Here is a 15,441-nt window from a genome sequence, read left to right as displayed (position 1 = left end):
AAAAGTTAATGGACAAAATTGAAAGCAAAAAAACAACCCATCAAAATATGCAAGTGACTTCTTATTAAAAAACAAAAAATTTATATTTCAAAATTGGCCAAGACTCTTCCGGTAATTACCAAAAAAAACTTTTATCTAAATTAGTTTCACATACAAGAGTCAAAGGACAAAATTGAAAAGAAAAAACAAGCAACCAATCAAAATATGAACTGATTCATACATAGATAGATACCAACTATCATATAGTCTGTTTGCATAGTTCCGCAGTAGATATTGACACCCCTATATCCACATGACTTTTTCCTACGATTGTGGAAGTTAACTGGTAGTTTCCATGTGAGGTATTCATTTATTGTTTTTCATGATTTAAAATAAATAAATAAAAAACAAAACAAAACAAAAAACGCCTGCGTTATGACAAAGACTTATAAAAGCTCAAACTCACAAATGTCTTGGAGGCATAGGAAAAAAAAATCAAAAAAGGTTAAAAAACATAAAACACTTTCTATTGAATTTAATACATATAAATATATATATATATATATATATATTTACTGCAATCAATCATTTTTTAACTTTTTTTTTATTTTATTTTCAATGCATTTATTTTAATCTTAATTCCAATATTAAATAATGCCTAAGTGGCATTCTTTAGCATTTATTTAACATTTATCTTTTAAATATGGTAAGTCATATACATACACATGACTTCTCTTGAAATAATTAAATACATGATAAATAACAGTATTTGAGAGTTTTTCAGGAGGCCAGATCTACAACTGTAGATTAATTTTTCAAAGCATTATTTCTGAAGATGTATTGCGTTTTTGTTGCTGCGAAAAAAAGCTAAGTCAACTAAAAAAACAATTGTTGCATTTGGGATGCGATAAAAATGCTGCCGTATCAAATTACGTAAATACCCTCTAGATTAACAAATTGTGTAAAATTTCAAAGTTTGACGAAGGTATTTTAGTCATTTTATTTTGATTTGACATCATAAATAAATATTAACAAAAAAAGTCAAAACCCAGCTTTTTACCAACTTCTCAAATCATTTTCTAAAAAGCCAAAAAGCTTGGTAAAAAATCAAAAGTCAACTTTTTACCAACTTCTCAAAACACTTCTGACTACATTATTTCTGATGTATAGTAAAATTTGTATTACTAATACATTTACTTTCTTTCTTTCTTTTTTTTTAAAAAAAACTTTTTTTTCCTTCCCCAAATGATGATACAAGTGGTTATGCTTTTTATTTTTAACAGATACAAGTGGTTGGTTATTCGAACTATATAAATCTGCAGTTATACATTTCAATTTCAAGGTTGTATTGAATTTGTAATTCACTGCTCTTTCCTTCTTTTTATTTTTGATCGGCTTGTAATTCATTCCTCTTCTGGAAAAGCTTCAAGAAACTTTCTTATTTTGAGTCGTTCATCTTTCATAAGATTACAATTGTCGCCCATAAACCTCTTCTGCAGGGTTGCCGTAATGCTATTTGGATCATCATCGGAGACCTTCCCATAAAAAACAGAACCAAAACAAAAACAAAAAACAAAAATGTGAAACAAAGCTTAGTTGACACAAACTTGACAAAGGTATTATGGTGGAGAAAAAATATAACAAGGATGGGCCCATGAAATCTAGTGGGCCAGACCAAGATAAGGAACCTTCTGATCAAATGAGAAGCCCGATAGAACAGATCGTGGGTCGGGAAGGACAAGCCAACTAAACTTGTGGGAACAGGAAGAACAAAAACTCCGATTAGGGGATTACCGGAGATCAGATGGGATAATATGAGATAAGGTGAGATCGGCAAAAAGGCCGGTCATTTTGCTGATCAAAAGATTGACATTGGGTGACAAGTATTTTCAAGAAAATATTCCACGGGAAACAATGCTCAAATGATGACACACATAAAAAGAGAGGTATGAAGAACATCCTGAACACCATCACTAGATTCCTATCCCATTTCGTTGAATTAAACGCAAATCACACTAACCTGATCATCACAACTCTCACTAGTTGTGCTTTCTTTTAAAAACCTCAAAGGCTCGTGTAGAATCATCTTGCTCTATCCAGTGCGAGGAATTTTTTCCCGCATAGGTAGAATACGCCATAATTGACCTACTACATGGATCAAAAGAACTTGGGGCGGCAAAAACCCTTTTGTGGGATTGAAAAATGGACATACGATAATACAGATAAAGGAGATTTCAGGAAACGCCACTTCACCCAAGTTAGATTTTTTCTTGCAAGATGTGACAGAACTCCCATTCATCAACCAGAACTATAGCAAGAAGCAAAATTTTTCATGATGAATGATATGGCCTAAGAAGCACGGACACAGATACGTGAAACGATACGGATACGTGGACACGTTAATTTTCAAAAAATACAGGACACAACACGTGGGAGACACGCATGAAATATGTAATTTTATATATTTATTATATGTTATATATATGAATATATCATTCAAAGATAATAAAAAATGTACTATGATACTAATTCCTATAAATTTATATGATTTTTGTTTTATTATTGTATCTTAAGTTGTTTTGTTTAAACTTATAATTAGTTTCACATGTGTCCAATCGATAGACACGCGCGTTTATGCGATTGACACGTGTCCTCCAAGTGTTCAGGTCTTTAAAAAAATTTAAAAAATAGAACACATTTTGAAGAGTGTTGGACACGTGTCATAAGAGTGTCCAAAGAGTGTCGTTGTCCGACACGGACACAACACGGATACGTCACCTTCTTAGAAGTGTCCGTGCTTCTTAGGATATGGCTAGCAGAGCCTGAAATCATGCCTTGGAATCAGTTGGCAATAGTAACTTATTTGGGAAGATGAACATTACCTGGACATAGTTGTTGACATGGCCATCTTTGCTGACAGGAGTTACAAGCTCAGAACTATTGTAGGTCCATTCCCCATCAACAATATACTTGTATTCATAGCATCCTTCCTGTGGAAAAACAAGCCAGCTCATGACCTAGACTCCATTGTTCCAAAAAATGGAAGGGGTAGAGTATTTTTGTTCTTTTGTTCTTTTTTTTTTGTTCTTTCCTCAGGGGGAGGTTTGAAATTTTGACTGCAGTTGGAAGCCATAAAATGTAACAATCTATTTAATAAAAGTACATATTATGGTCTTCCAAATACTAATATAGCACCAAAAAAAAAACAAAGAAGAAGAAGCGGAAGAAGAAACTTTTGACGTTTAAAGAATAGAAAACTCAGCTATAAGGGCAAAAGAGAAGTTCCTAAAGCAAAATAACTTTAGGGTTTAGGTATTGAAGGTGAGGGATAAAATATTTCACCCTTGTAGGGCCAGAAAACAGTCTGTAGTAGTAATAGAAAGTTTTGGACAAATGAAATACGCTTACTGGCAATTCCCTCTGGAGAATCCACAAACCTTGTTCCTTGTCAAATTTCATAGGTGTCCTCTGAGAAGTGTCACATGAGAAAAATTGTTATATCAGCTAGTTTGGAAGCATGAAATCCTAGGTCTGAAAGGTTCACAAGCATAATAATAACTGCAATAAAAATTTGTCACAATTTACATTCATTTATCTATCTAAAACTCAATACCAAAAAACTGTAAGTTGAATAAAGGAATTTTTCAAACGGGTGAAATCATTAAAAGAAAGAAATGTTTACTGCGTGGAATCAATAAAAGTGACATATCAAGAGAGCCATAATTTCTTATGCTTTCTAAACAAAATTATGCCATGCAGATAATCAGCAGAAAAAATATAACAAAATGCCATTTGGTGGTTTTTCACCAAGTCATGTTTAACAGAGTTTTACCATAAGTATTGAAGCTGCCAAGTATGTAAAAAACCAACCCAACAAACAGAGTTCAGAATCATCAGAATTGAATACCGTTAAGAAGGGATTTAGGAAAATCTCTTCCATGGTACTGGAATCTTCATTAGAAATCAATGCAACATATCCTAACAGCTGGAGTAGCAAGATGGCATATGATCTTTGACACAAGGTTGAAAGTTGAAAATCTCTGAGAGAAATATTTTTTGTATTTTTGAATAGTGTGAACTAGAAATGTGGCAAGACTAGGGAAGAAAAAGAGAACGAAGTGCCTGCAAGGCCCAGGCACCACAGACACTCTCTGTATATTATCAAAACAAATGAAATTATCTTGCACAGATTCTGACCCAGAAAGAACCAATCGAACAGAGCCAGACATGCATGCAAAGATAACCTATGTCTATGTGTACTGGGACTCATTCAAAACACCCTTAAACATGCGTCCAGCAAACTAGTTAAACAAATTAGAATATCAATTGAGCCTTAAATCCTTAGCAGCTTTACTGGTTGTAGGGACAAAAAACCTCATGCTTCTCACGGTGATACCTAGTCATGCTGAACAAGCATTACGATAGAATCAACCAACATATATTAGCTGACCTAAGTAGTTTGAAATCCACTGTAATAGTTAACACGTAATATAAATTATTTCAAATACATAGAAACAAAAATCTGCAGTAATGTGTGTGCACTTCAAGTTAGGTGAAGCCAGTATTGCACTTGTTCTTTAAAAGGTCATTTGTGACTGTCAGCAACTGATACATCAAGTCAAAACCAAGTCTAAATCTTCAGCATTTTACAGGAAACATAAGCAATAAAAAGGGCAAAATTTCATGCTCCAAGACATCAAAAAGTATCAAGAGGCTAAGAAAATTGACCGTTACCTGACCCCACCCAATATCCAGTCCAGAGACCTCGACGGTGGAACAATCGCTACCTTTCCATGTCAAAGTGACAAGCTTCTTTCTTAGGCCTGTAAGCTTTAAATAAGAAGATAGTTCAGGTTTGATAATGCATCAGTTCTCAAACCTACTCTTGAAATTTCCATTTTCTTAAAGAAAAGGGGAAGAAAGGAGAATTTCAGAAATAGCAGAATTACATAGATAACCTGGTTATAAGTTTTTTAAGAAATAAAATGATAAAACAAAATTTTCAGACACATGAAAAGAAGACTAGTCTTCTTAATTAAATTCCAATACAATGCTAGGCTTAGAAAAAAGGTGACTCACAATATCAGCAGTAGCACTTTTTATAGCATCCAGTTTTGGGAAGGATGGGCGCTTGCTCTGCCAGGAAAAAGAAAATCATTGAGTTACTACATAGATGTTTGATTACCATGCTCCTCTTTCTCGAAATTCTAAGGAACAGGGAACTTGTTTAGAAACAATTCCCCCAAAACATTGGCATCAGATTTCTAACACAATGCCATAAAATCATCTTGTAATAGGAGCCACTTGAGAAGATTGGACACATCTAAAAAAAGCCATAGACACTTCTTTGATGTGCCACATTTAGAAGAACTATTCATGTTTTTGAATACTAAGACAATGTTTCTTGGATTTCCTTGTACAACAAAAAGAAAATTATAAAAAAAGTAAAGACAATGGTTTATGCAAATTTATTAAGAACTTCAAAGGTACAAACAAGCATAAGGAAGATATATGAAGGTACTCATAAAAGAAGTGAAGTGAGACATGGCAGGCTTCATGATTACAAATGTTTACGTATGTGTACATAACTATGTAATGCAGGTATCGAATGGTATGTAAGATGCAGCCATGCAGTTATCTGCGTAGTTGTGTAAGCCATGTCCTTGCCATGCCCAGTCCAATTTCATAGAAATCCACCTTGTCAATATACCCATGTTCCATTGTGTTCATGTACTAAGTCTATGTCTATGTAGTTTAGATTCCTCCACATTATAACTAATTTCTTTCCTCGGATTCCAAGTGTCCTATTATTCAGAGCACAAGATTCAGTTCCCTCATTCCATGATATGTTTATAGTCCCAAGCAATGAAACTTGCCAATACTAACTTAATAGAGCTTCATCAAATTCAAGAGTTTATTTGTAGGACCACACATGCATAAATTTCAAAAGCATTTTCAAATATAATCACATTTAACATTTAGATAAACAGATGATCAAATTCAAACAAATAGTTGTACTGTATAAATGTGAAGTGATATGATATTTATTCAAAAGAATGAGACAAACTAGATATCTAATTACCAGTAGTACACTGTTGCCTTCGCTTAGCTTGTAGCCTTGAACCCAAAACATGTATGCCAACTGTGATTCATAACGAACATTTATAAAATTCTTTGATGAGAGGGAAATCAATCAAATAACACACAAAAATGTACTTGTTGGGCAATGTAACTAGTAAACCATGTTGCACAAATTAGCTGACAAGATTTCACCACATTATAGAACATATTTCTTGGTAAGTTTCATCTTATCTTATCTTATCATGAACAACAAAAATCATAATCCTTAACAATCTTTAACATTGACACAATAACAATACTTGACAATCTTTAAAAGAATGAAAAGAATTATTTGGCTTACCCATGAATGAGGTAAATATCATGTATATATAATAGCTTTATGATACAATTTAGGAAACGATATAAGGAAACAATACTAAATCAGTGATTGACACGATCACAGATTATATACATAATACTAATAATAAAAAGATTCTACGTACTCTAATTTCTATATTCAACACTCCCCCTCAAGCTAGTGTAAAGATATTCAACAATCGCAGCTTGCCAATGGATGACTGGAAGAAGTCGGAAAAAACTCAACGGCTAGTTCAAATAAATGCTACCAAACAAATCTGGTAGTCCACTAAATAAAAAAGGTCAAAAAGTGCTTAATACATCAGCACTACACCCTAGAAAGGGGAAAAAATAGGGACTGAACTGCCCTAGAAGAGCTGCCAAAGCATCCATGGAACTGACCAAAATCAATGTCTGGATAGTTTACGGGGTCATGCCAGACCGTTGCAGGAACTAACCGGAATCAATATCGGGACAGTTTAAAGGGTCACGTCAGACCGTTGTAGAGACTAACCGAAATCAATGTCGAGACAGTTTAAAGGGGTCATACCGAATTGATGTAGAGAACTGGATGTTGAGCCAGCAAGCGAAGAACATACATAACTTACTGGATGTTGAACCAGCAAGCGAAGCATATACATTACTTATGACGTGGTGATGAACGATGATGGCAACAGATGACTGAGTACGCCAAGGGGCGGCTTATTAGAAAGTGTGTCAAGGCATGGCTTTGGTGGTGCGCTAAAGGGGGCGGTTTTAGTTGTGCGCCAGATGGGCAGCTTGGGTTGTGCACCAGATGGGACGGCTTAGGTGATTCACATGATGTATCACCATAATCATCATGATATAGGTATAATACCTCCCCCTCAAACTCAAATAGGTTTGAAGATAGAAACCTATTTAAGGTTGAAATAGAGGGAAAGACAAAGTGGAACAGAAACACAAACACAAAAAATAGATTGCGAGTAAAAAAAAAATATGATAAAAGATATTTGGGATAGGAATAAACTAGTGGATAGAGGAAGAGATCACAATGAAGTGATACTGAAAGAAATATGACAGTGAAATGCGTTCAAGTCTGGCCAAGGCAAGGCTGCCGCCCGCCGGTGAAGCAAAATTACTAGATACTTAACCTAACTCTGATACCAAAAAGAATGAAACGAATTATTTGGCTTACCTATGAATGAGGTAGAGACCATGTATATATAATAGATTTATAATACAATTTAGGAAACGATATAAATAAGGAAATAATACTAAATTAATGATTGACACAATCACAGATTATATACATAATACTAAAAATAAAAAGATTCTATTTATTCTAATTTCTATATTCAACATCTTTAACATTAACACAATGACAATACTCCACTCAATATAAAGCCGAGTTTTGAATGATTTCATGACCAAAACATATCAGCTTTGCAGAGAAACAGCAATTTTTATAGTAAGTCAAAGTTAGATGGGGGGTGACAAGTAAACAAGAAGTCTCAACCAATTCATCTAATAAGAAGCCATAGGTGGTGCTACCAGTGCAAAAAAGTATCTAAGGTCAAGATGCAAGGTAAAGGCAGATTATGAAGAAGACATTATAGCATCCAGATTGGCAAATTCCCACAGGGCACTCATATAAAATGACATTTGAAAGGGAAAAAAAATGGCATCCTCATCAATTCATGTCACATCCATACACAAAACTGAAAAAACAAAAAAAAGAGAGGAGAAGAAAAAGAAGTCCTAGAGATTGAAACTGAACAAAACAAAACCCAAATTAGGTCTGATTTTCAGTTCCTTAATCCGTAACTCATTTCATTCTTTTGAAGAAACACGTAAAACCGTTGAGAGGCTTGAAACAAAAAAGATCATTTAGTTTCCATAAATATGTGTCATATTCTATTGCCAATGTTCTTACTATGTAAAATGCAACAAATCTTGCAGCTTCAATTTTTTTTTTTTTCTCTCTTCATTCTAGATTTTGTTCAAAAGAGGCCACAACTCTGGACCAAAAAGTAAAAACATCATCTATAATTCGTGAGTCCAGATCTCCAGGCAGATGTTGAAATATTTATAAGATCAATCTTCTTTATCCTAGAGATTTAAACATAAAGATGGCATGTACTGAAGATGACAATAAAGAGTTAAGAAAAAGAAAAACGTTTATAATCACGACTTCAAAAGAATTGCTGCTAAATACTGTAGAAGTGATTACAATCACAAGAACAAGCAAAGAGGGGAGAAAATCTTGCAGGACCCCTATAATATGATACAGCTAAGGAAAAATATAAATAAATAAATAATACTTGGAACAGGTACACATACTGCAACTGCAGGAGCTCTTCCTAGTCCAGCTGTGCAATGTATGTAAGTTACACCCCCATTTTGATTAATGGCCTTGTGTAATTTGCTCACCACAGCTGGAAGACGCATTCGCAAATCAAATCCATCGAAATCCCTGCAACATTAAACATTAGTTTGCAAATATAAAGAGTAGAACTGCACTATGGGGCCAGCATATGCAGGTATGGTAGCCAAATCAATGATCTTGATATGGCGAAGAAAAACTTTAGTTACCAATTAACTCTATTTGATGCTCATTTCAGATTCTTCAGTAAACTAGTTCAAGTAAACTGGGTGGATAATATCATCAAGAGACATCCAATGATTAACATGGACCTATTTTGAACTTTAAAAAGCAAATTTACACAATAAAGCTTAAAAAAATCTCTTTGCCGATGTTCTAGTAAACTGCAAATAGTAAAGAAATTTCAACTGCTATAATGTTTATTTTGATAAAAATATTTATCAGATACAAATATAGGCCAGTTCTTAGGGAGAAAGGTGTAAGGATTATGAATGTAACAACGCTTCCACCAGTAGAAAACCACAAAATAAAAGTAATTTATCTCAAATAATCTCAAGTGGGTGTAAAGTTGTCTACCTACTACCTCTCCTAGACCCTGTCATAAGGAGCCTTGTGGACCTTCATCTAGAATAATCACAATTTTTCTTAACTAACCTTATTGCAGCACGCAAGTGTTGAATGTCATCATATGTGTTGGCATATTCACGAATTGCAGTGATATCAACCCCAAAATATCTGAAAATAACAGTTAAGGACTTAAATAGAACGTATCTCCTGAAGGCAGTCCTGTTCGTTAAAGTTTGCCTCGTACACTCAACTGATATATACAAAATATTAACTAGGTGCAAGAAAGCAATTATCTTGTTTGATCATGAAATAGATAATCTTTTGGATACTCTAGATCTGGATCTTGTTGCAAGCAAAATATAGTTTTCACTCCTACATTGCGAAGCTTGTCAACATCTTCAGGCGTCTGCCATTTTCAATAAAATTAGAAATTAAAAGATGAAAAAAGAACAGAATACATAACAGTCATATACTCAAAGAGAAATTAGGATTACCTGTAGGCATGAGCCCACAATCAGATCTGGACGGATGAAATTGTAGTTCATTCCTAGTTCATGCCTATAGGTCAAGACTGTAATAAAAGAATAAATAGGGAAAGGTTAATCAAAACTACAGACATTGGGGAAAAGAAAAATTCATGAGGAAGCCTTGAAGTAACATCAGCTCATTAAACTTCCCCCCACACCCCAAACACACACAACTCTCTTTGTTGGGGGGGCTTTTAGAACTTCATGCATGTGTTTGGTGATAAAAGGTGGCACCCAGTGAAACTCAACTCAATCATGGGAATTTGGTTACCCAATGCCTTATCATCTGGCACTGTTGCATCTTTGAGTGTTTGCAGGCCTGTCTGCCCATTAAACTAAACTATCCAATTTTTATGTAGTTCACTATTGACAGTGAAGAGCAATGAGAAGAAACTATAGCACCGTGTACAATAAAATGTCAAGTGGCTAGCTTCTATGTTCAATTTAAGTTCTAAGTAATGCTGTCATATTTAGCTAAAAGATTTGATAGTCCAAATCGATATTTATTCCTAGTATGCAACAAAACCTCCAGCTAAATTCCCACCTAAGCATCCCCACGTGTAAACCTGAACTTACAGCATGAATGAACTTACCAGCACCCATAGCTTCAGTCATAGTGTTACTATATATTTCAGATTTTTCCTCGTCAACATTGGCATTGCTCATTTCAGTGCTGGATGTAGAACCAGAAACTGCCTGAAGAAAAAGGAAATTATATACATATAAACCATCTATTAAAAGAGTTTAAAATAATATCTAGCCTCATGATCAATATTTATCTTTTTCTTGATAAACAAAGTAAATTTTATTGAAGAAAACAATGCCAAGGGAGCACCCGCAATCTATCGCTAGTAAACAGTTTGCAACAAACACCATAATACAAATTCAGTTGCAATCATCAGCATACTAATAACTATTAGTGGGTGTATATAGAACATAGAATTGTACATTAGGTGAATTAAAGGCAACATTCTTCCTCTTGGTTTAGAATTATTCTGATTTGGCAACCCCTTCAGAGGTGGCAAGGTTCAGTGTGGTCAATTTAACACTAAGAAGCGTACCTATTTGAGAAAGTTGCACACCATAACAAAACAGGATGAATCTTAGTGATCTGTTGGTTGTGTTACATGTTTTCTGTTTTTGTTTCTAGAAAACAAGAAACATTTTCCCCCCTAAGAGCATCTCCAACACTTCATCAAATTTTTCTTCAAATTTGAGTAAAAATTTGAATTGATATGATGCACTCTAATGGTTTTATCAAATCTGGGCAATCATCCGATCTGGAATAAATTTTCATCAAATTCATTCCAAAACCAGTTGTCTAGGAGAATGTCCGGGCGGACACCTACAAATTTGATGAAAGAATAAATCTCCCCAATTTGATGAAAAAAGTAACTCTCCCTCTATTTGATATCACTTCGATGAAAACGTTGGAGCTCACATTTTAAGACTTTTTCATCAAATTTGAATTTGATGATAGATTTGAATAAACATTGGAGATGGCCTAATAGACTTCAAAGTGGGAATGAACTCCTATTTACTATTCATCTAAAACAAGTGAGAATTAATTTGTCATGTTTTCATTTTGGAGCCTTGTGATGAAAACAATTTTTTTTAAAAAAAAAAAAAGGAAAACAAATGGACGCGCCAAACAGGTTTTGATTAAAACAAATAGATACAAAGACACAAATTAATTGAATGTACTTCAACAATTAAGCAACAAAAGAGAATAAAACAAACAGAAAAACAAATAATGATAATGAAGGAACAAAGCATGTTATGAGAAAAACAAATAGAACAGAACAGAGGAATATTCCACATGATCCAACTGACCAAAGATATTTATGAAAAAAATCTAACAATAAAGCTAAATTGCATTCCAACCTCAATTTACAATACAAATTCATACATAAACGAGTTTCAATATATATATATATGTAATCTGCTCAATGGAATAAACAGAGTAAATTGAAGCTAATAATTAGCAACAAATTAATCTACCGACTCATATAGTACCTTTACGATAACAATAGGGGGAAGATCAGAGGCATTCATCACACCCTGCAAAATAAAAAAATTGAGCCTAACAAATATATACAAACATACATGCATATATATATATATGAATTATAATATGAGTGAAATTTTCAATGACTGAATGAATGAAGTTGAAGTGAGAGTGAGAGTGAGAGTGAGAGTGAGCACTACCAGTGTACTGACACTAGATGAAGACTTTCTTGCATAGGCTTTGAAGCTTTGCAGAGGCAAAGCAGAGGACCTAGGAATGGAAAAACACCAAGAGATTTACAGAGATTGAAGAGTTGTGGTGTGAAATATAGAATTAAACACTACATAAATACTAATCACATACCTTGGGAGAAACTGAAGACAATTCATCTGAACCAAACCAAATCTCAGTGAATCTGAAGTCTCCGATACAGAGAGAGAGAGAGTAGAGAGAGAAACCGAGGAACAAATCTCAAGAATCTAGAAAGAGAGAGAGGGAGATCTTTCTAAAACTTTTGGGTCGCTAACATTTTTCATAGGCAGTGGCTTTAATCGGAAAGGGTCGCCCTTTCCGCAGATCCTCCAAAACGCCATCTACTTTTATTTCCGTTGTCACACCGACGCAATCTAAATAAATATCAGTAACAGGAAGTAAGGGACACAAATGACGGAACACGTATTAGAATACAGATACCGCGGGCGTGTTTGGTTTATATTTTGCGATAAATTTAAAAAAAAAAAAAAACAATTAGGAGGAGAGTTTATGAATTTTTTTAATTTGTTTAGTTGTATATTTTGAAAATAGTTTGAGAAGTTAGAATAATTTGATATTTTTGTTGTAATTAAGTAGATGCGTATGAGAGAATAGGAGCATCTCCAATGGTATTTGTATAATACCATTGCTATAGCTATAATTTGGCAATGAATAGTAGTAATTTGTCAAATTATAACAATGGTACTCCAATGGTACGCATGTTATTTTGGTAGATCCTAACCAACTTTCTTTCTAAATTTGTAGGTGTTGTTTGAATATAAATTTTTTAATAATTTTTTTTGTTTATTTTATCTTTTGTGACCATTGAAAAAAAATTCTAAAAAGATTAAATATTTATATTTTATAAAAAAAAAATTAAAAATGAAAAAATAAATTACTCACTGAGATAAAATCCATTCCAGAACCTTCATACCAAACTCTCAACCCATATGAGATAAAAACCATTCCAGAACCTTCATACTAAACTCTCCACCCATATGAGATAAAACCCGTTGGAAATAAAACCACACTTTCATTCTGCTTTTCTGAGCTTCAAAGGTAGAACAACCTACAACAACCAACCCCATCTCTCTCTCTCTCCCTCCTCAATCTTTCTCTCTTACCACCATGTTGTCTCTTTCCTCTTAATCACTCTATTCCCTAAATCGAATATGAAAAAAATCCTAAATCAAAGATGAAGAAATCCGAAACCCCAAGTCAAACCCTAAGCACGAAAATGAAAACGAAGAATATGAAGATGAAGATGAAGAAGATGAAAACGAATAAGATCAAGCTGAAGTTTCAGAATGCTGAAATTATTTGAAATCTATCAAGCATCTTGAAATCTAGGTATTTATTGTTTAGAATTTGCTTCAAATTTATTCAGATTACTTGAGATTTGCTTGAAATTGTTTGAGATTTATTGAGATTGCTTCAAATTTGTTTGAAATTGCTTGATTGTTGTTGTTTTTAACCTGATTCTGTTTTTTTTTTTTTTTGGTTAATGGTGAATTTTGTTTCCAAAAAAAAAAGGGAAAGAAATTGGCAATTGCCAAGTCGTTTAAAAAATTTGGTGAACGAATTCTGTTTTGTCAACTAAATTTGGAGCCAAAAATCTGTTGATTCTTGATGATGTGGCATGTTTGACAAATGACATTTCTGATGTCAAATTTGGCAACAGAAATGGCATATGCTATGTTTAGCAAGAGAACTAGCATGCCATTTGAGGCCCTTTTTTTTTTCACTTTTGCCAAATTATAGTTTTGGCAGCTCTTTTGACAGTACCATTGGAGATGCTCTAAGTGATTAAGAAAAAAAAAGGAGAGAGAATAAGTAATTGATTAATATGTAAGAGTATCTCCAATGGTTCACCATTGTTTTCATCAAATCTGAGTAAAAAAAAAAAAAAAACAAGTTCCTCAATCTGATATCAGTCGCTCTAATGGTATACTGTAGCTTTCATTAAAAGACAGTGGACATCTGGGAGGACGACCGGCCAGTCGACCGGACAAAGAAAATAAATTTTTTTTTTGATTTTGTGAACTGAATTTTTCACAATGAAGTGTCTATGAGGAGATCTAAAATGGGTGGTTTTTCATAGGTTTCATGAGGTGTGAAGCTGTGAAGTGGCAAAAAGTAAAAAAAAAAAAATAGAGAAAACAGAGGAACCAAAAGGGGTCAAAATTGATTTTGACCAAAAAAAATTGATTTTAATCACGAAAAGTTGGAGTTTTTTCTCAAAAAAATCAGAACAGGAGGTGAAAGAAAGTGCAGAGAGAATTCAAAGCTTTGAACTTTCAACTTTCATTAATGAACCCCATTAAAGAACACTTTGTTTGAAGGGTGATTTGTGGAAAAAGAATTAAAGAAGAAATGAGAGAAGTTTCAGAGAAGAAATTTGGACTCTCAAACTTTATATAGAGAGAGAAAACTCCTCTGTCTCTCTGTCTTGCTTTTTCTTCAATCTCAAGATCTGTAGAGAGAAAGAGAGTATTTTACTGTCACTGTCTCTATTGAAATCTCAATACCTTCACTGAGTTTGTTTCCTCAAAAAAGATACAAAGGTGGTTGACGGAGGGTTGACCGGGGGTTGACTTCTTAGTGTAAATTTTTTATAAAATTTTGCTTCAAGTAGTCATATGGGAGGACATCCGACCGGTCGTCCGATGATCCATATTCAACGGCTCTATACAGTTAATTATTGAAAGGTGCAAGAGATTTTTAGTTTAGTGAAAATTTTTGAAGGTTCTCAATTTGATACTGTTTTGGTGAAATCGTTGGAGTACAAAAAGTACCTCTTTTTCACCAAATATGAATTTGATGATGGATTTGGTAAACTGTTGGAGATGGTCTAATAGACAGATAAGCAATTTTAGATTTTTTTTGAAAAAATTTGTAACCAAACATATTTTTGAAAATTTTCTTCCAAAAATATATTTCAAAACACACACCAAATACATCCTACGTATCTAGACTACTGCCCAGACAAATGATTCAAACTCGTTGATCGGAGCTGTTATGGTATCAATCACGAGTGTCATGATGTCTTTCGGTTATCCGATCGGTCGGCGGAACAATTTGTTATGCGTTTGGTCCACTGTGTGTACCATTACTATATCAGCAATACTAGAACCCTCGTTTAGGAACATTACTTTCTAATTTAAAAATCAAAAAATTATTAAAAAAAATTAAAAAATTAAAAAATTGTATAAAAAGTTAAAAAGATTTCTTTATTTTTCACATTTTTTTTTTGTAAAAAGTTAAAAAGTCATTATAAACATATTAATTATTTTTACTTTATATTTTTATAAAAAAAAATAAAAAAT

The 15,441-nt window shown here is 33.5% G+C and overlaps 1 protein-coding gene across 7 annotated transcripts in view; it reads right to left on the bottom strand.

The window, feature by feature from the left end:
* The window catches only part of SEX4 (dual specificity protein phosphatase (DsPTP1) family protein), a 36,263-nt gene extending 23,698 nt beyond the window's left edge, over nucleotides 1-12,565 (bottom strand). For 3 of the 7 annotated variants that reach the window (XM_082872840.1, XM_082872833.1, XM_028268409.2), the window contains exons 1-13: nucleotides 12,227-12,565; nucleotides 12,064-12,133; nucleotides 11,872-11,916; nucleotides 10,449-10,551; nucleotides 9,823-9,899; nucleotides 9,658-9,734; nucleotides 9,416-9,496; nucleotides 8,719-8,851; nucleotides 6,062-6,121; nucleotides 5,059-5,115; nucleotides 4,714-4,809; nucleotides 3,388-3,447; nucleotides 2,862-2,969 (exon numbers count right to left, since the gene is read on the bottom strand). In XM_082872840.1, coding sequence (XP_082728966.1) covers nucleotides 2,862-2,969; nucleotides 3,388-3,447; nucleotides 4,714-4,809; nucleotides 5,059-5,115; nucleotides 6,062-6,121; nucleotides 8,719-8,851; nucleotides 9,416-9,496; nucleotides 9,658-9,734; nucleotides 9,823-9,899; nucleotides 10,449-10,551; nucleotides 11,872-11,916; nucleotides 12,064-12,133; nucleotides 12,227-12,252 — 993 coding nt within the window. In that variant the 5' untranslated portion in view covers nucleotides 12,253-12,565. Of the gene's footprint in view, nucleotides 1-1,176; nucleotides 1,515-2,861; nucleotides 2,970-3,387; nucleotides 3,538-4,713; nucleotides 4,810-5,058; nucleotides 5,116-6,061; nucleotides 6,122-8,718; nucleotides 8,852-9,415; nucleotides 9,497-9,657; nucleotides 9,735-9,822; nucleotides 9,900-10,448; nucleotides 10,552-11,871; nucleotides 11,917-12,063; nucleotides 12,134-12,226 lie in introns of those variants that run through there. The other 4 variants (XR_014331351.1, XR_014331353.1, XR_014331350.1 and 1 more) reach the window with 3 other exon arrangements.
* Nucleotides 12,566-15,441: the final 2,876 nt, after the last annotated feature.

The sequence above is a fragment of the Camellia sinensis genome, chromosome 1 (genome assembly GCF_055761805.1).
Source record: "Camellia sinensis isolate YWXY chromosome 1, ASM5576180v1, whole genome shotgun sequence".
Taxonomy (NCBI): domain Eukaryota; kingdom Viridiplantae; phylum Streptophyta; class Magnoliopsida; order Ericales; family Theaceae; genus Camellia; species Camellia sinensis.
The sequence above is the reverse complement of the archived record's forward strand: the minus strand, read 5'-3'. Positions and strand labels throughout refer to the sequence as shown.